The 20,875-nt window shown below is 33.9% G+C and overlaps 4 protein-coding genes across 4 annotated transcripts; all 4 read left to right on the top strand.

The window, feature by feature from the left end:
• Positions 1-7,844: 7,844 nt before the first annotated feature.
• Positions 7,845-8,381, top strand: LOC132178490 (uncharacterized). Its single transcript, XM_059590918.2, has one exon. It carries the CDS (start codon positions 7,845-7,847, stop codon positions 8,379-8,381), a length of 537 nt encoding a protein of 178 aa, XP_059446901.2.
• A 1,058-nt stretch (positions 8,382-9,439) lies between these two features.
• On the top strand, positions 9,440-10,687 carry LOC132177023 (Heavy metal transport/detoxification superfamily protein). The gene is made up of 5 exons (XM_059589218.2): positions 9,440-9,448; positions 9,524-9,740; positions 9,840-10,021; positions 10,214-10,301; positions 10,401-10,687. Exons 1-5 carry the CDS (start codon positions 9,440-9,442, stop codon positions 10,685-10,687), a joined length of 783 nt encoding a protein of 260 aa, XP_059445201.2.
• A 1,133-nt stretch (positions 10,688-11,820) lies between these two features.
• On the top strand, positions 11,821-14,910 carry LOC132177841 (Gap junction beta-4 protein). Its single transcript, XM_059590310.2, has 4 exons — positions 11,821-12,621; positions 12,820-13,060; positions 13,999-14,116; positions 14,266-14,910. The coding sequence occupies exons 1-4, from the start codon at positions 12,032-12,034 to the stop codon at positions 14,355-14,357; spliced, it is 1,041 nt and encodes a 346-aa protein (XP_059446293.1). The 5' UTR covers positions 11,821-12,031; the 3' UTR covers positions 14,358-14,910.
• A 3,030-nt stretch (positions 14,911-17,940) lies between these two features.
• Positions 17,941-18,726, top strand: LOC148586651 (uncharacterized). Its single transcript, XM_088516147.1, has one exon. It carries the CDS (start codon positions 17,986-17,988, stop codon positions 18,655-18,657), a length of 672 nt encoding a protein of 223 aa, XP_088372273.1. The 5' UTR covers positions 17,941-17,985; the 3' UTR covers positions 18,658-18,726.
• The last annotated feature ends 2,149 nt before the right edge of the window (positions 18,727-20,875 follow it).

Consider the following 20,875-nt stretch of genomic DNA (forward strand, 5'->3'; position numbering starts at 1 on the left):
AGCCCATAGATTTGATAGAAGTCTCAAAACACAGTTTAGAGCTTTTGGCTGAAACACCTAACTCACTAGCCAAACGTACGCTCTCGAGGCCGTACGTACGACCAGGGAGCAAGCCGTCTGCCCCTTGGCTCTACTTGTGCAATATTAGGGTTCAGCAACCCCTTTCTTTGTTAGATAAGACTTAGTACCATACTCGTAGAAGTACTCTAGTACTGCGCATAATAATGTGTCGTATTTTGTTATAGTAGGGTTTTGTGATGTCGAAGCATTTGAGCAAACGAACGAGGTAAGTAAACACTTACCAACATTTTCCTTAAAAATATGGGATATGTCAGCTGACTAACTACGTGTATGATATGAGCATGTCTACATTTTTGTAATAACTTGGTAACAACTTTAAAAATTGGTTGATAAGATGCATTATATGACATAGTACACCGGTACGTGCAGTATAATGGTCATGAGCTTACTATATATACTTGATTCTATAGTCAAATGTGTGTGTTGTTATATGGGCCTATCTAATGGTTGTTTAGTGATAGGCGCAGTCTTAATGGGCGGTCACTACAGTACGTATATCATTAGTAGCGTGGGCCACCCAAGGTCGGATTCGATCGGGTTGCTAGTGTTATGGATGATAGCGTACAATGGTCGAGGCACCGACATTGTATTACAAGTCCCTCGAGGTAGTAACAACCCTACTGAGAAGGGGTAATATCTCGGGTAGACCATATATGATAGTTATGTCCTATAAAGCATTAGTTTTCTGCATTAAAATACTTAGGCGCTTGCCACCTGGAATACACCACATTTTTATCAACCAAACAATATTTTCGAGATGTATTAACGGATACAACACCTCATTTCAAAGTTTACCAATGATTGCACGTTTATTTCTACCTAATAATGTTGAGCTCTTGTCATACCCAATTGTGAGGTTTACTTACTAGGTCATTAGACTTACGCGATTATTATTTTGATAGGGACCTTGTTTTTAGAAGCCAAGAGTGGTACGGTTGCCATTATAGATTTTGCTTTAAGATCTTCATGTTGTTATCAGGTTTTCCTTATATTATTAGTTGCTACATGTCTTTAATTCAATAATTATACTTGTCCCTATAATGATTCTTTGAAAGTTAGAAGCCACTGAGGCAAGGCCATAAAGTGAAAAGAATGGTTGATCCATAGCCACTGTAAAATATTAGTAGATCCTTGTATCATTGGGGAGAACCTTTAACTTTGGTAAATTATCAATCAACAAATTTTGACGGCTTAGCTTGAGATCCAGATCAATATCCATCAAACTACGCTTTAGACAATTAGCAATTTACATAGTATCAAAGGCGAGGGGCAGAACTAAACAATTAAGAGTGGGGGGACAAAATTTTAAAAATAACAATTTAGTGGTAAAAATTTAGTTTTTATGGGGGGAATTTGTCCCCTTAAAGGATTACACAGTTCTGCCGTTGTCTAAGGTGGTTAGGTGCTTCATATTGAGTGACAAAGAGGTCAAACTTTTACATTGTCTTATAGCCAATGACCGAAGGTTGGTGAGGTACCCGTCCATTCCTTGAAACAAATCTTATAGTCTCAGATAACCATATACAGACAAAAACCAAAGCGAATTTAATGATCCATTCTCCAACAAGCACATATACTTTGTTGTTAGTTCCAAATACCTTAGGTTGATCATGTTCCTTATATCTTTGGGCAACTATTCAAGTTCCCTACATCCATCAAGTAGTAATATTTCCTAATTGTGCAGTTTGCATATGAAATTAAGAAGTTTCTTGATTCATTTATTCTAAGATAGGTTGAGATATCTTAAATGTTTCAGAGTACCGATCAAATTTGACAACACCTCAAAAGACAAATTACTTAAATTAAGCATTTGCAAATACTTCAATATTGAAATGCTTGCTTGAAATGAGAACATGGGTTGTTTGGCTGTGAACATAATGGTGCAAACCTTTGTTAACTTGTCTAAGCATTTTGGAATTCTTCACACGTTTTTTAAAATCACATGGACATTTTTGCTACAATATGGGTCTAGGTGCATCAAAAGATTTATGATATATTCTTTGTCCTCGTATCTACCGATTACAAATAATGGATTAACAAAAGAGTGAGTCAACCGGTGCATGACATGCACATCCTATTTTGACAACATTAAATTGCTATTTATCCGATGCAATCTCATCTAATCTCTCTCTAATGGCCTTGATTTTATGAGCCAATTTAAAAGGGGAAAGTACGTATAATAGTGGATGCAAAAGAAATGGTGTACCTTTGTAGAAGTGCCCATGTACGTGACAACCACTTTATTCCCTAAAGCTTGGTACTCCATTTCATCAAGCACATCCTCGGCATCATGAAGGATATTGTTGACACGTCCATCTAAACTACTCATTTAAACCCTTTCTAGCCTATTTAATGGATTAAATTGATCTAAATTATTGGTATGACCAAATTAGCAAAATTACATATCTTATAACTTCTTAAATATTAATAGACATTATTGGTTTTAATTGAGATCTATAGATCACGAGATATTGAGAACTCAAGATACGAGAACTTTAGATCTCAAGATCTTGAGATCTCAGTATCTAAAAGCCTTTAAATAGCAGCGGGAAGCAACCCCATAAAAATTAAAAAAAAAAATTAAAAAATTAAAAAAAAAAGCTTGTTAAATATTAATAGTTATTAAAAAAATTTCGATAAATATGATGAAATATTTTATTTTTAAATGTTAAATATCCTTAAATAAAAAAAATAAAAAAAGGGAAAAAATAAATATGTTGAATTGAAAATCGCTCCAAACTTTGAGAGGGTAGAGTATATTTTTTCCCTTTTTTATTTTTTATTTTAAAAAAAAATTAAACAAAAATTTTTAATTTTTTTTTTAAAACGAAAAATTTTATTTAAATAAAAAAAACTATTTTTTTATTTAGTTTTAAAAAACAAAAAATTTCATTTTATTAAACGAAAATTTTATTTTTTTTAAACGTAAATTTTTATTTAAATAAAATTATAAAAACAAAATTTTTTAAAAAAAAAACGAAAATTTTCAATTTTTTTTTTTTTTTTTTAAAAAAAAAAAAAATTGGCCATCGTTTATTTTTTATTTTTTATTTTTGGTTAGTTTTAGGTTTTTTCTAGAAGTTTTATTTACTTTTTTTTTTTTTTTTAAATTTTACTAAGGATAATTTCTTCATTGGAAGGAATATTGACAATTTTTGGTAGTTTGGGGGGGACATTGTAAATTGAGTGGTAGTTTGAGGAGGTTATGTGGACTTTCCCCTTTTTGTTTTAACTTAGAGTTCAATAATTTGTAATGTTCGATCAAAGTTTTTACCAAGCCTAAAATATCTAACCAAAATCGCTGCATGAAAATATAAGAGATCGTTAAAGATGGGAAAGACTGGTCAATTTCTTTTAGAGATGAACTGTTTGTAAAAAATGGAACTCATTACCTTAATTGGAAACTGCTTAGTCTCTTGAAATTCGACTAAAACAAGTTTGGAAGTAAGTTTTGATAAGAATAAATTATATTTTAAAAAAAGAAGAAGCATAAATAATGTTAATTATGCATTTTCATAACTAGATTAATGACAATCAATTAATAATCAATATCTAATTATATATAATCATAATTAATAAAAATAATCCAACTTCTCATAGCAATAAAAAAAAAAAAAATTAATACTACATTGTAACAAATAACATGATAAAACCATCCCACTATGCATTAACACTAATTATTAATAGAATGAGAAGTAGATAGAATTGAAATGTAATTTAAATTTATATAGGTTATGCAAACTAACACGAGATTAGGAAATTCAGTAATTGTGTCCAATCGTCGTCGATTTGATCTATTTTGACTCTAATATGCTAATTTCATATTTTGTTCCTTTCGAGTTCACGGTTCATATAGAAAATTGGGAGCACGATACTCCCACACCCACACCCACATATATTGGATGCCTTTTGATATCTCCATATAATCCGACGTACTATATTAAAAAGATACATCATTCAAAAGCAAAATTAATTATTATATCTTAAAGTTGTTTTTTTGCTTTTTTTTTGTTTTTATCTTGAATTCTAAAAGCTTAAGCTGATAAGAAATTGTGAATTTAATTATTTATTTAGAGAAATGCAAGTACCAAATTTTTTACCAATAGATGGAGTGCTTATTTATTAAAGATGATCAATAAAAATAAATGTTATACTATTAGTAGACTTATAAGTTACACAATATTTTGGTACTCATCACTTAATAAAAGATTTGATACGCACATGCAACTTTTAATTGAAATTAGGGGTAAGTTATAGAGTAAAGGTTTGAAATCAAAACATTTGTTATAATATCATGTTAAATCACTAATTATCTAAAAAGTTTAAACTTAAAGGAAATAATGAATTTAATAATTTAATTAATATTTTGATAACGACAATTAAAACTTAACTTGTTAATTTTTCAACTTGGAAAATCTACTCTTTTTTAATTTAATTTAAATCGAAGTGAATAGCATAATACTAAACAACTAATAAATAGGTATTAACTTTGGGTTCATGTACTTGTACCATCGATACTAATTAGATCTTGCCATCAAATCTCGCATGCACTATTTTTTGTTTGTTTGTTGTTTCCCTTCCTTCTTAATTTTAAGGCTACCATGCAAGCTTAATTAATATATATATAAAAGATAAGTGAACAGAAAAAACAAAAAAAAAAATAGGAATAAGCGAATGTCAAAAGTTTGAACTATGTCTTTCAAGCGGTGTCTACTTAAACAAATTGAAAAAGCACAAAAAGCGCTTGATGATCCTAAACCCCCCTCGGAGGAAGAATTAGAACGAGATGTATGTTAATGTACAGGATCAAAGTGCAAGAATCTAATCATATTTTAATTTGCTTGTTAACATTTTGTTTGTTTGTCTGTTTTTTGTTCATCATTTTGCATATATGGCTTCAATAACTTATTAACTTTGGTGCCCTTAATTCCTCTTGCTTCAGGGGATCAGAGTGGTCATCGGGGTCAACAAGTGTTGTAACGATTGTTTTTGTCGTCTCTTGAAGCGCTGTAAGGCTATGCCAGGTACAACTTTATCCAAATCAATCCTTTTTCTCAATTGATTCTCATATAAGTATTTTGAGATTTGTGCTTGGTTTGTTTCGGCACAAAATAATTTTCAAAAAATGTTTTTATTTTTTATTTATCAGTATTTGGTAGGACTAAAAATATATTTTATTTCTTGTTGAAAATATTTTATGAGCCTTAAATATATCTAATACGAGCTACTATAAATTCTTAGGTGTTTCTAAAGTCGATCTTGTAGATGATCTTAATGAGAGGGAATGCACAGTAGCTTTGACCGGTGTGTTTAGCGTAGCAAAACTCAAGAAATGGTTCTGGAACCAATACAACAAAGTGATAAGAATTGTCGAGGAAGAAAAGATAGGAGGAGGAGCAGCAGCAGCAGGAGGTGTTGAACAGGAGGAGGAAGAGAAGGTGGAGGACGACGATGATGATGAGATCTTTTCTTCTCCGATCGCCGAGATATCGATGAATAATTGCGAAGTTCAACAAGATCACGGAGAGGAGGTTGACTGACACAAGCAATGAAGGAAGCGTACGTTGAACAAGCACAAACAGGAAGGGAAAGCAAATAAATATTGGATTATTGTGAGGGGAGATAAAATAATTATGGGATGAAGAAAACTTCGTTTGTGAATGATCCATATATTGTATTGAAAGTTGCATTTATATGATTTTTGTTAGAATATATGCAATTATTTTCGCATCATCATTATTTCAACAATTTTTTACAATAATTTTTAATATGAATAAATTTTTTCTTTAAATTATATATATATTTTTTCTCACGTATATTCTTAATAGGATTAACATAGAATCACGAAATATTCAATGTTAAAGAAGCTAGAGACCATACTTAATTATCTTAGGAAAATTCTTTTTAAATAGGGCTGACAATTTTTAACACAATTCGTGAACTTGATACAAATTCAACACAAAATTAATGAGTTGGATTGATGGGCTTGTCATAGTGGAACCAATATTTGAGAAGAAGATACTGAACATAACTTAAAAAATAAATAAATAAAAAATAAAAAAGTAAAAAGTAAAAAGTAAAAAATTATTTTCAAAGGGATGAACTCATTAAAAATATAAAATTTAGTTGAATTTTAAAATTTTATAGATTTTTTTTTTTTATATATAATAATTTTGAGGGGATTACCGTCTCCCAAGGCCAGGGCAGGTCTACCTCTGTTGCCCTAGCTTCTCTCCTGGTAAGTGATAACATCATAAACCATGCCTCCATAGCCATGAAACTCTACTATCATTCGAAGGGGGAAAAGAAGAAACCATTGGAATTGTGATTAATTTCGGGAAATCTGCTTTCGTTGTCATCACTAATCCAAGTTATAAGACTAAGAAATTTTGGAAAAGAATGAATTAATATGTAGTACATGTGAATAATGGCCTCAATAAAACAAATGATATTTGTGTCATTTTATATATTATTGAGAAATCATACAAATGCTTCGATAATGGACAAGCTTGGACATCCAGAGATGAAAGATAAACCAACTAGAAGAATTATTTAATGATGATGTGTGCCAACATGACAAATTATGCGTGAACGGAACCCCAACCGGGAGGATCACCCCTTCTAGGGGAATGAGGCATGGGACCCTTTGTCTCCATACTTATTTATTATTTGTGCGGAAGGATTGAAAAATGATGACAAAAATCCTAAGTATCTATGAGGCTATCTCGGGTTAGAGACTAAACAAGGATAAAACATCCCATTTTTTCAATCGGAATCAAATACCACTGAAGCAATGAAGATTTTTTTTTGGAGAGTTCGAGGATATATGCGTCTCAAAGTTACGATCAATACCTGGGCCTCCTAGCTCTTGTTGGAAAGTCTAGGAGCCAAGCTTTTAATGGGATCAAAGATCGTGTATGGAAAAGGTTGCAAGATCGGAAGCTGAAATCCTACTAAAGGTGATTATCCAAGCCAACCCGACGTATAGTATGAGCATCTTTATGCTTCCAAAGGGCCTATGTTCGGACATAAATTCTTTAATGCAGAAATTCTGGTAGACCCAAAAGGATAATGCAAAAAGTATCAATTGGATGAGTTGGAAGAGAATGAGAGTTCCAAAAAATAGAGGTGGGATGGGTTTCCGGGACCTCCAATGCTTTAACAAGGCTTTGTTAGCAAAACAATGTTAGTGACTTTTCCAAAACCCGAACAGTTTACCTTCAAAAATATTGAGAGCAAAATACTATCCCGGATGTTCCATTTTGGAGGCACAAAAGGGTAATCACCCTTCTTTTGCTTGGAAAAGTATTCAAGTGGCGTGAGAACTAAGAAGGGAAGGTCTTGTCTGGAGAATTGGAGATGGCAGCAAGGTGAGGATTTGGGGAGAAAAATGGGTTCCTATACCATCTACATACATGATACAATCCCTTCCATGGGCCCTGATGAAGTGGCAGCGATCAAAACAATCCCCATTACCTACACTAGCCAGCCTGACACTCAGATTTGGAGGAAAATGGCTTCGGGTATTTTTTTTTTTTCATTTAGAAGTGCATACTATCTTGCTAAGGAAAGAGAGGAAAGGCATCAACCAGGAAGCTCATCATGGGTTGAACACAGTGAGATATGGAGGATGATAATGGCAATGGAGCTTCCAAAATGCGGCAACAAACTTCATGTGGCGGGCTTGCCATAATCTGCTGCCTACCAAGGGTAATTTGTTCAGGCGCAAAGTGGTCTCGAACTCATTGTGCCCCATTTGCAACATGGAGGAAGAAACGGTGCTTCATATTTTATGGACATGTCCATCAGCCGTGGATGTCTGGGGGGCTAGTGAGAGATGTTTCCAAAAAAGTTCTCTGCACGACCCTGACATATTACGAGTTGTAGAGGGTTTTTTAAATAATTATGGAAAGGAAGCTTTGACTGTTTTTGTGGACACGGCTCGACGAATATGGTTCCGCAGAAATGAGGTGATACACAGGGGAGTGTTCTCTCATCCGAACGCAATTGTTGGTGAAAATAAGAAGGCGATAGAGGAATACTGTCAAGCAAATGCCACTGTGCAAGGAAAAAGAGTATATGAAAGTAGCATGCCATTGAGATGGATTGTACCACCTCCTGGTTGGTGCAAGGCTAACTGGGACTTGGGCCTTGACAAACAACCTGAGCGTTTTGGAATGGGAGTCGTGGTGCGTGATCAGATGGGAGATATAGTCATAGCCAGTTGCACAACGAGACCGGGGATTCCTGACCCAACATCTGCTGAAGCTATGGGAGCTCTATTCGCTGCTTCTTTCTAGCAACAAATAGGTATTCGACGATTAATTTTGGAGGGAGATGCTCAAGTTATAGTGAAGGTTGTGGCGGGACTCGAAGGCAATGGCACTCGGTTTGTGCGCATTGTGGATGGCACCAGAAAGACTCTCGACACCTTTCAAGGATGGCAGTGTGTTTTTATTAGTAGAAAGTGTAATATGACTGCCTATTTTGCTTTGTCCGCAAAGGAGACTAGATAAAATTTGGCCGGAGGAAACTCTTGAATGTATCTGTGATATTATTTTGATAGAAAAATTACTCTGTCAATGATTGATTAATGAAATCCATTATATTAAAAAAAAACTAGAAGAATTATTTACACTATTAATTTCACAACGAGAAGAAGAGGAGGTAAATAAAAAATAACCAAAAGCAGTAATTCTTTTACAAGTGCAATTATTATAATTATAAGAAAACAGAAATAAGTGCAAATTAAAGCTGAGAATTTACTTTTCTTAACGCCTAGGTATACATGTTCTTGTAACTGAACTTTTATTCCTTACAAATTTATTACCAATAAATCCAAGGCTCTATGAGTGGTAATGCTGTATAAATTTCCTTAACTTTGGGCAACCCAAAATTACTTTTGAGGTCTTATATTTCAATGACAATTTTCGGATGTTAAAATCATTTGTTTCATGAACAGTTTGGAATTATCAACTCGATCCATAGTTGGAATTGCATTAATTTGTCAAAGATTAATGAGAATTAAAAAACTACCACATATAAACGATATTGGCTAATTAGGTAACATAGTAACCCCATCTATATCCAATGCAATTACAGTCACAGAGTTAATGAAAAAATTAGAAATTTTTCATCTGCTTGAACTGCTAATAATTAGTCCAATAACATATTTATAAAATCTGTGAGATACAACTTAGAGTAGACAAATATTGGAGCAATTCCTCAAGAGATAAATAGAACCAGAGAGAGATCAGAGACAACCTCATTTAAATGTCATTTTGAGGTACGTACCTTCCATGTAAAACTTGGCAATTTTTGTTCATCAATCCAACCTGACCTTGAAGAGATAGAAGCCATGGGAAAGGTACTGAAACACCTCATAGATACTTCAAAAACCATTTATTTTAACGGTATTATTAAATCTTATTCTTTTCGCTAGGGAAAAAACAATCAAAAGACACAAAATGGAGCCCAAAAGGAAGAGAAAAACGACCAGGGTGATGGGGAGAAGAAGCAAGAGAAGGCTGATACCAAAAAAGAGGAACAAAAGGAAGAGAAGAAGACAGATAAGTCGGGCAAAGATATTGTGTTGAAAGCATACATGCACTGCGAAGGATGCTGTAAAAAAGTTTCCAAATGCTTGAAAAGTCTTGATGGTAATGCTTGACGATATCTATATTAATTTTTCTGTCTATATATCTTCGTTAGTTTATTTGTTTTGATAATAAAATTAATTTGTGCATTCGAATGATTAGGCGTTGAAGATGTCACCATAGATATTGCAAATCACAGGGTGGTTGTGAAGGGCAAAAGAGCCGATCCACAGAAAGCCTTGCAAAGGCTTCGGAACAAGTATAGTAGAAACGTTGAGCTTATCTCTCCGCTGCCAAAATCCAATAATGAAAAGAAAAAAGAACCCGAAAAGAAGAAAGAGGAGGTCAATTACCTACAAAACATTTTTTTTTTAAAAAAAAAAAAAAAAGAAAGAAATTCATCCTGTGTCTTGTGCGCACAGGAAGCAAACTGAGGGTGTTACATCAATAGTTCGGGATTGTGCTACACTCTAGCTTGCGTTTTGTGCACAAAGCAAATTAAAATCTTTCTCTTACTCTTGATTTTCTTTTTGCAGGTCCAAGTGAAGGTTGTGGCCCTCAAAATGTACATGCATTGTGAAGGTTGTGCAAATGATATCAAGAAAAATATAGAGAGAATGAAAGGTAAATCTATATTTGATTCAATTTTTCTTTGGAATGAATATGATAGAGTGAAAATAAGATTTTAATTATTTTTTTTTCCCGGAAAATTTTGCAAATTAGGAATCCTAACAGTGGAAGCAAATATGGAAACCTCACGAGTGACGGTGAGGGGAGTGTTCGACCCACCAAAACTCGTTGAAATCATCAAGAAGCGACTTGGAAAACACGTAGAGATTGTGAAGCAAGAACATGCAGAGAAAGGATCACATGACAAGAGTAACAAAAAAGATGCAGAAGGGGAAAAAGGGGGAAATGTTTTCCAATATCCTCCCCAATACTCAACCCAACATATTTATCCCAACCAAATGTTTAGTGATGAAAACGTTTTTTCATGCTCAATAATGTGAAATATATATATGAGTCTATAATTTAATGAGAGAGTGAGAGTGTGAAAGGCAATTTTTTTTTTTTTGTCTATTTCTCTTTTCATTTGTTTTGGTGGATAATGAACTCACAATTTTTTCTTTTTTTTCTTCTACATGTAATATTGCAAGAAGTGCTACTTTCCATTAGAGGTTGATTTTCGTGAACAAAGTCTTCCTTTAAATTAAATTGGAAAAAATTGCTTAAAATCCAATGCATTAAACTGATATATGTTTTTAGACTAAATTGAATGAAATTACTTCCCTCCAATTTGATGGAGGATAATGTAATCAATTTCTTTTAACATGATAAATTAAATTTCATTTTCATGAACATTACTTGGATATATAGTTCATTGAAAAAGAACCATTGCAATCACGTCAAAACTAGACTTTTACACTTTCTATATATCACCAAATGGTCCAAATCCAAACCCAAATCCACGGAGTGAGAGGGACATGGGCAAGAATTGAATGTTATATATATATATATATATATATAACAACCAACTTTGGAGATGTTATGCTGTATTAATTATAGTCTCCTTATTTGAGAAACTGAGAATAGGAAATAATCATCAATGTTTAGTAATTAATGATAATTATGAATTGTTTTCCCAAAAATTTACAATCATAATTACGTTCTTAATAACCAGAGCTTAAAAACGCTTTTCACCCAATAAAACAAAATAAAATTTTTACCTTAAAAAAAAAACTCAAATGAGAGAGTCATCTCATCTGAATAGAATACTGTCATAATTTCCATGGCTTTCTATTCTCCAACGGTTACAGGAATTAATCTTTTAATGGAACAATAGGACGTCGTCAAATGGGGTTCGACCATCGCCGGCCTTATATTTCAGTGAAGATCTGATTGGTAATTGTACGTACTAAATCGAGATGTTATTGGAGGGGAGAGACTGGTCGACCAACCCCACATTGTTTTTGAAGGCATAAAGCATATTATTGCCAACTAAGATCTAACACCAGCAACGTCTAGTTGAGAATATTTATTAAATTATATTTTTATTTTTATTTTATTATCTTGGCTCAGGTTAGCTGGTGATGGTCCACAGACTCAACACGGTCAGACTGGGCGTCCTAGAGACACTAAACGCCACAGATTTCGCCACGTGTCTAAATTCTCCCGCTTCGTGCATCTATCCGTTAACCCTACTCTCTCTCTCTCTCTCTCTCTCTCCCTCCTCCCTCCTCTCTCTCTCTCTGCAACTCGTCCTCTCCCCGTTGAAGAAGAAGAAGAACAGAAAAAGTCAAGATTAGAAAGAAAAAGGATTTATTGAAAAGAAAAAAAGAAAAAAGATTTTGGAAATGGGGAAATTACTCTGTGATTCGACGACCGTTGCGGAGACATTTCAAACCTCATCACCGACCGTTCCGTGGAGGGACACAAAGTCAGCGCCACTGCCAGACGCTCTTGATGCGATCGAGGCCGTGGATCTCGTTGACCAGACGACGACCGCCGCCTGGGACGATGTTCACGGGCTGGAGGAGCAGCAGAGGAGCCGCCTGCAGAGGCTGCACGCCAAGGGCGTGCTGTGGAAACACCCGCAGGACGAGTCCCCCTCGGCTTCGCTGCTCTTCCGGCTCTCCCACGGCGGAGAGGTTTCGGCCGACGGGAACTGCCTCTTCACGGCGTCGCAGAAGGCCATGGCAGCGCGTGGGCTCGACGCGCGGGAGCTGCGGCGGAGGACGGTGTGGCGGTTCCTGGAGGACTTTGGATCGTCCGGAGGGGGGGAGAGGGAGGCCATCGACGACGCGATCCGCCACATGTACGCTCCCGATCTGACGAGCGGGTGGGGCATTCACGTCGTCCAAGAAGTCAAGCTCTTGGCCAAGAAATCCGATCGCTTGGCTTTGGATTCCGCCATTGACGAGCTCGTTCTTCTCGGCATGCAAAGGTTTTTTTTTTTTTTTCTTTTTCTTTTTGATTCTTAGATCTGTTTCTTTGTTAACAAATTCTCAGATCTGAAAGGTTTCAATTTTTATTTTTATTTTTTAATTTTTTAAGGGTTTAATGGTCCAATGTTACTGCAGATTTTTGTGGCATTGTAGATTTGTAGTTTATTTGGTTTGTATTTTTATTTTTGTGATTGAAGAGAAACGGCGGCGGAGTCTATATACAAAGAGCGGTGTATTCTGGTGGATGATGGTCCGAGTTGGGCCAAGTACATGTCGATCTCTGGTTCATCTGATGATGAATTTGATATCATCACATTGCAGTATACTGAGGAGGGTTTATTATCTGTAGATGAGAACAGAGAAGGCCATGCTGCGGCTTTCGGAGACGATATAGCGATAGAGTGTCTTGCGACGGAGTTCAAGCGGGAGATATATGTGGTAAGCACAACACTGTTTCTTAGATTCATTGCATTTTGATTCGGATATTCATACTTTGTCTGATTAATAAAGTTTGGTAATGTGGTTGGTTATATAACTGTTTTTAGGTGTACTTTAACTGGGGTATATCTGATAATATTGAGATTTTGTATGATATTATCTGGTAATTGTAATAAACTTGTCTTTCATTATTATGGGTTTTACGCATCAGTTTTCATGCTTACTAATGTTGAGGTTGGATTTTCTTGAAGCTATATTTTGTGAATCCCAATATTGATTTCTCTTGACAAGAGTATCATTTCAAAATTTCTATGCAATTTTTGAACTAAATATTTTTAAGCATCCAAATCCCAAGGTCATGTAACACGTCCGAATTCTACTAATTTTACTGTTCTCAAAGAACCAACCATTACTCTTTATATCACAATCACCATCATTGTTGTCACCATGACTTCACTTTATCATTATCACCATCTCCATCGGCTGCTGCCACCATCTCTATGCTATTATAACCACCATTACTAATTTACCATCAGCATTGTAACCACTGTTAATACTTTAATTTCTTAATTTTGAATATACTCATCCAAACATTGAAAATTTTTCATCTGAAAACAACCTAATGAATAGTAAAAGGAATGTTTAGTTCAACTTGTCTCGCAAAAGTCTTCATTTTAAGTAGCTATTGCTGGTCATCTTGGAAAATATGTTCTATTTTAAATCTGCTCTTTATGGGGTGCATATACTTCTCAATGCGAAAGGTGATTAACCATAATATAATGAGAGGTAATTAGTAGATTGGATGTAGGTAACCACTCTTTGGTTGTAAATAATATATCTTCTTTTAACTTTGGAGAAGAATTTTTGCTTTGTTAAGTCTTTGGACATTTACACTAAGAATGATGTATCATTGAGTTTCCTAGTTACATTTCTTACAGGTGCAAGCACATGGATCAGATGCAATGGTTGATGAAGAGAATTGTGTTTTCTTCCTCCCACATCGTCCAAGGAGTCAAATTTGTGAACCTCCCTTTTTCCTTTTCATGAAAGGAACAGGTAATGGAGCTTTTCATTTCTGCTTATATAAAAGCACTGGGTGACGATTAACTTTTGTTCACTTACAAATCTCAATTTCCCATGAATGCTTTGGGGTACAACCAACCAGTAGGATCTTTAGTTACATTTCTGAGCATTTTTACTTACAGGTTGGTGTGGTGCTGGAGCAGATCACTACGAGCCCTTGATCGCCCATCCTTCTTCGTATGTTTCTCAGGAGAAGGTTGCAGTGGTACTTTGAGGATATTAGTTCTACATTTTTGTGGGGTAGAGGCTAAGTAGAAGTAGTTGTTTCATTTATTTTTTTTCCCCGGTGATGTTTCGCACGCAATCTAGTTCTCCTGATTCCTTTCTGGGTGGAGAATTTCATTGCATAGAATTCTTTTCTTTTTTGTTAGCAATAGCTAGAGTCGACCATCTTTGACTCTCTCTAGCAGGTCTTATGCCTGCAATTGAGCAACCTGTAGTAATGTTTTTGCGGGCTTCTTTTGTTGTTGATGTTGTTGTTGTTGAGTTTTCTTTAGAGTGCTTTGTATCGTCTAGCTAGGTTCTATTTTTATCCAAGATGAAAAATAGTGCCGTTGTGTTGTATTGATAGAAGTGACTCATTTTCTTGTCAGTCCATTGACTGATCCATTGTAAAACATTTGTCTGACTTGGTGAGTCGCATTGCGATTGCGGACACTTGGCTTATATATTAATTTGCATGCCTGGAAGCCCAATAGGCACAATGCATTGTACTAAAACCTTTTCAGTTTTTAAAGACTGGTTGCCAGGTTCTGGTTTACTGTTGAGAGCTTGCTTATGGTGTCATCCTTTTCTTTCTAAATTGAACAAAGGTTTCCTTTAATCCTTCATATTTGTCCGGTTTATACATTTTTCCTCATGTATGAAATATATATATATATATATATATATATATATATATATATATATATATATATATTTAAATGTTGGGTTTATGGGCTGACAAGCCCATATGACTGAAACACCAACCCATTTAAATCAAGCATTGCTCCACTAACCCGGGTCTACCGAATACGTGATAACTACCGCACCACATGGCAATTGAAGTTAAGTCACTATAAAAGGCAATTAAAGTTAACTCACAATACAAGGCAACTAAAGTTAAGTCACCATAAAGGGCAATTGACTAGCACTTGTGGTCTCTTCTCTAAATTTTGCTTATTTTTGCAATTTATTACGATTAATGCTAAGAACCATCTTCTTATCCTTCTAAAGCTGATTTGATTTTCAAAATCGTCATTGAATCAAAAATTCAAGTATGATTTATGTAAAATTTAATGGTAATTTTAAAAGCACATCAGCTTTAAGAGGATAAAAAGACTAAAAGAGAGTCTCTAACATTACTCATTTATTACTGAGAAATGATAGACACAAAATTTTGGCTCAATTTTTTTCTTATGTGGTTTTTTTTTTTTTTTAAAACAAAATAAAAAATAAAAAACCCTGAAGTAATAATGACTATTTTTTTTATTAAATTGCCATTTTTCTGAAGATAAATATCATTCTTTTTCTTCAGCATCGGAATTATTACCCTCTTGACAGGGTTTATAGCTTATTTCGTTTTTTTGTTTTTTTTTTTTTTTTGCAGGTGCAAAATTGTTCTAACAAAAAAGTACTATTTGTTGATTAACTAAAACAATAAGAATGGCGGTATAAAAGAACAGGAATTGATGATGACCTACTACTATTATGGAAAGTCGAGCAAAATAAAAATAAATGTAGCTTATGTTGATCGATTTCTAGACCAAAATCCCAACAAATAAACAAATAAAAAGAAATCATATGGAGAAAAATATCTAGTGTCAAAGTAATGAAGCTGTCCTTTTCTTTTGAGTAGCACATAGAATAGAAACACGCCCTCATAAATCATACCACCGCCATTTCTCTTTTACTTTCTTCCCAGACGAAGAAACGCATCCACCCATACTTTTTTAAAACCACCACAAATAGCGACAAATCTACTTGGAGAAGAAAGTAATGCCTTTTTTTTTTTTTTTTTTTTTGTTCATGTCAACGTCACTTTCAAGTCCCTTCTTTGAAACATCCTTCAGCTTCAAACACGTTACTAAGATGCCATCTTCTGGAGGGGAATCTAAATAAACCGTCCATTTTACAAAAAGCATATGCCAATTCGTTGAACCTGAGTAGTCAAAATAATGCATGCTAGCTACTCAAACAAGTCTAATTTATTACCTAAGAAAATATTAGAATATTAATTATTTTTTTTATCAATTTGAAATTTTAACATAAATCATAATTTAACCATATATTAAAATAAAAATCTTGAGTTTAAACATTATTTCCATCTAAACATGAGGACATTAACATGCCAAGCCAAAAGAATATATGGGCATGCATAAAAAGTTGGATTTAAAAAGTGTGTGAGTAAATTTACTTTAACCCTTAACTAGATTATCTCAGCAAAAGAAAAAGAAAACCGAGTTTATTTATTTATTTTTGGTTCTAAGCAACCAACTATATTATTTGACAATGACCATGATGTTCTTGTTCTCGGTGTTTCCATCAACACTAAATATTTTTTAAACCGAATGTGCATTTACTTTACAACCTCTTTTTTCTAAATCCAACACACGTGCCATTTCAATTATAACGGGCCTTAGAAAAAGCATAGAAATAACGTTTGGCATATATTTAATACGAGGACCCGCTTCTCTTCCAATGCGCATGCATGATGCACCCAAGAAAAGTAGGAATACATGGCCGGCGCTTTCTATTGGTAACTTTTTAAACTTATTAACCTTAAAATAGGGTGGTTTAAATTTACGGTTTTAAAATGTGCGCATTTTAAAATGGACGATTTGAAAATATTATTTTTTAAAATTCACTATTTACTTGCGATTTAAAAATATAAATTTTTTTACGTTTTCAAACCACAGTTTTTTTTTTTTTTTTTAAAAAAAAGGTACTCTCAAAAAACATATTTTTGTCATTTTATTTAAAATCACTCTTTTCGTTTGAAATTATTATTTAAAACCACAATTTAGAACAAGGTTGACACTTTTTTTCTTTGAGTTTTTTTTAGGTACTTTTTTTTTCTTTGAATTATCATGAAAATGGAATATAAGATTTATATGTCTTTGTATATATGTACATATAACTTATAATAAAACAACATGCAATCGGCTAGAGACCACGCTTTATGAAGCGGAGGTCACTAGTTCGAATCTCTCTTTCCTCTCTTGTGTGGACATGTCAAAAAAAAAAAAAAAAAGACCAATAACAACATGCAATCATGCATATATAGAATGATATTTATAATCATGGACAAAACTAGGGGCGAAGGGGAGCCATAGCCCGCCTAGCTCCGCTGCTGGTTATATATATATATATATGGGCTTAAAAATTAAACTACTTGATCTCTTGTGCCATATGAATGTTTTTACTTTATTTTATATACATGCATGTTCAATGTCTCTTATTAAATGCTCATTTGGGGAAAATTCAAAACCATCAACAGCGAGAGTGGAAAGGAAATGGAGGCTAAAAAAAAAAAAAATACAGAAGCACCTAATTAAACATACACACATTCTCAACCTGCCATGGCTTTTCAAAAAGCTAACCCTTTCATGCATTACAATAATTATAAAGTAGCTACCTTAGCTTTCCTGGAATCCACCAAAATATCCTCCTGCTTTCTCTCACTATATATAACTCATTGTTTCCACTGCTCTATTTTCAGCCATGTGAAGCTAGCCTCTCTCAGCAATTTCAAGCCCTCCACTCTTCTCTCCTTAGCTAGTTTTCTTCTCAGTATTTTTTTGCCAAAAGTGCTTTTGAACCCATATATACATAGAAAATTCCTTGTTTCCCACTTCCACAATATGGAATATCCAATCAAGGCAGAAAAATATGGAGCCATGAATAGTTACAATAAAAGTCATTTTCTTTACGATCTAATTCTTCATTCTATCACAGCATTAACATGCAGTTTAATATGTTCATATCCGTACTGGTTTCCTTCTCTATGCTGCTCAATGAAGCATTTTCTGTTTATCTCTCTCCCAAATATTTCTGCTTTCTTCGTCAACCCCAAGTGCTTGTTCATAGTAGTCAATGTCATTGTCGTCTTCCTCGTGGGGGAATCAAAGCTTGTGGGCTCAAACTCATCCCCTGTCAATGAAATTCTTGACCAATATGTCGAGAGGAGTCGCAGTCTCAGGGGACACTCCTCCACTACTCTTCAACTTCAAGAGAGAAAAGAGGAGAGGAGTTCTGAAGCTGATCATGATGGAGACTCCCAAGTACTTCTTGAGCAAAAAGAAGAGAGGAAATTCACTGATCAGGACGGTGTGAATATGGTTGAAGAAAAAGAAGTACTGAAAGAAGAAGAAGAAGAAGAAGAAGAAGAAGAAGAAGAAGTTGTTAAAGCAGAAGGTGATGATGAAGAGGAAGAGGAAGAGGAAGAGGCTGGATTGCCTGCTGAGGAGCTGAAGAAAAGAGCTGAAGAGTTTATTGCGAGGGTCAACAAACAAATGTGGCTTGAACCCAAATGATTGGTTAATTTGTACTAATTAAAGCATGCACGATTAGTATAATAAACACCCTGCCAAAAAAGAAGAGAAAATTAGTATAATAAACCGTGGAATTATCATTTCTTTTAGGTATAGAAATCTCGAAAGATGCTCAGTTTGTGTGCTCTGAAGAACAGCTTGATGTCATGTTATCATATAACAATTAAGTTATAATTAACCTGAAAAATATGTACACAGTGCATTCTTTTGAAAGTAATACACAAAATGCAAAAAACAAGGGACATAGTTCATGATCTTCATCATCCAAATGCCAACTCAACTCATCATCTTCTTCCCCCATCATCCTCTTTCTGATATATGAGATTGTGAGTACATATAGAGGTGTATAAGAACAACTGAAAAAAAAAAAAAAAAAAAAAAAAAAAAAAAAAAAAAAAAAACTCGTACACTTTTGAGTTTTGAATTTTGATATATGAGATTGTGACAAATGGTGACATCACATCCCCTTTCACATTAAAACTAAAACATAATAGAATTAATTAAACACATGAATATTATAATTAAACCGAGATATAAACCGAGATATATATATATATATATATATATATATATATAGTGAAAATCTTTGAATTCTTAAATAATTTGAAGAGTGAATGCTGAGGTCTATATCTGACCCACAATGAATATTATAATTAAACATGTACTCAAAAATACACTGTACACTACGTCGAGACCATAGTTTAAATATTTTAATGCCACCGAATAGCTTGAAAAAATTAAATCCACACTTATCCCATTAGTTTAAATTTATAGAAAGAGTTAAATTTAAACATTTAATAAATATTTTTACATTTTTTAATAGGTAAGATACCATGTTAAATCACCACTTGTCTTAAAAATTTAAGCTTACATGAAAAGGTAAATTTAATAATTTAATTATATTATAACACTTATATGAGGTCCAACACATCAAATTTGTAATTAAAATTGGCGGTGAATTGATGGTGTGACGGTTCAAACTCGAGACTTTTGTCTCTAATATCATGTCAAATCATCGCTTACCTCAAGAGTTTAAGTTTATAGGAATATATAAATTTAATCATTTAATCAACACTTTAACGTTACTTACTTATTAAAAAAAAAAAAAAAAAACACTTTAACATTATCATTAATTAGATTTTAGACTGAAAATATAAAAAGGATTTATTTTTTTATTTTTTTCAATATTACAATTAGATTTGATGGCCACTTGCTTTTGGTGACCCGTGACAAGGAATTAAAGAGATTCCTTAGTTTCGGAAGCTGGAAGCCCTTTGTGCGGTGGGGCATGGGAAGGAGATTTATTGCCAGGGATTCGGGAGGTTCAACTGAGATGGGCCAGCGTGTATAAATTGACCTTTGACCTCTTCACTGCTAAAATTCCTTCCTTAGCACCGAAGAGATGGGCTAAAAACAAGGAACATGAGTTGGTGACAAAATGCATTATTTCCGTGCCCAAATTGATCATCTTTAACGAACTCGTGCCCGTATTTCTACCTAGAAAAAACAAAAGGGAAAAAGCTTTCTCTTTTTTAAGTGAGTGCAGCCTTGCAGGCAACAATAATGTCAATTGTCCATATGTTTTGAGGTTTTCAATCATTGATAAGTATTTTCGCCCAATTGCCTAGCAATCTGATCAGCATATTTGAGAGAGTATACATGAATTTATCTAACCGATTAAGTGACCGAACAATCTAAATTTTTTTTTAGCTAGCAGATTTCACGCGATTTCTCACATAATGTTTGAACAACAAATTGTTAAAATTCAAATCCTTCAATAATTGTGTACACAAGTCTTATTTATTGAGTATACCCAATTCTTGGTTTTGGTGGGACTGGGGGAGGGTAGAGTAGGTTTTTCTTGTGACTTTAAATCATTAAATATTTAAATATGTTGCTGTATAAAATCACAGCCGTAGCCGGAAGAGACTTGGAATCTTGGGCAATCGAGAGTATAGGGGTTGTAGAGTTCACTTGTTTTGGACAATTTAGAATGAAATAACTAATATGAGACCCAAATGCTCAAATAAGTTTTGGATTACCTGTCTGTATGTTTAGCTAGATAGATTCTATAAAAACTCTCTTATATTTGTTACTCAAATTACTGACAATACTACAACAAATTACTCGAAATCAAAATTCTTTGTAAGCTATGATTTGGACACCCAATTATAAAAGATTCCTATCATTCCAATATGGG

Source organism: Corylus avellana, chromosome 4 (genome assembly GCF_965113065.1).
Source record: "Corylus avellana chromosome 4, dhCorAvel1.hap1.2, whole genome shotgun sequence".
NCBI classification, from domain to species: Eukaryota; Viridiplantae; Streptophyta; class Magnoliopsida; order Fagales; family Betulaceae; genus Corylus; species Corylus avellana.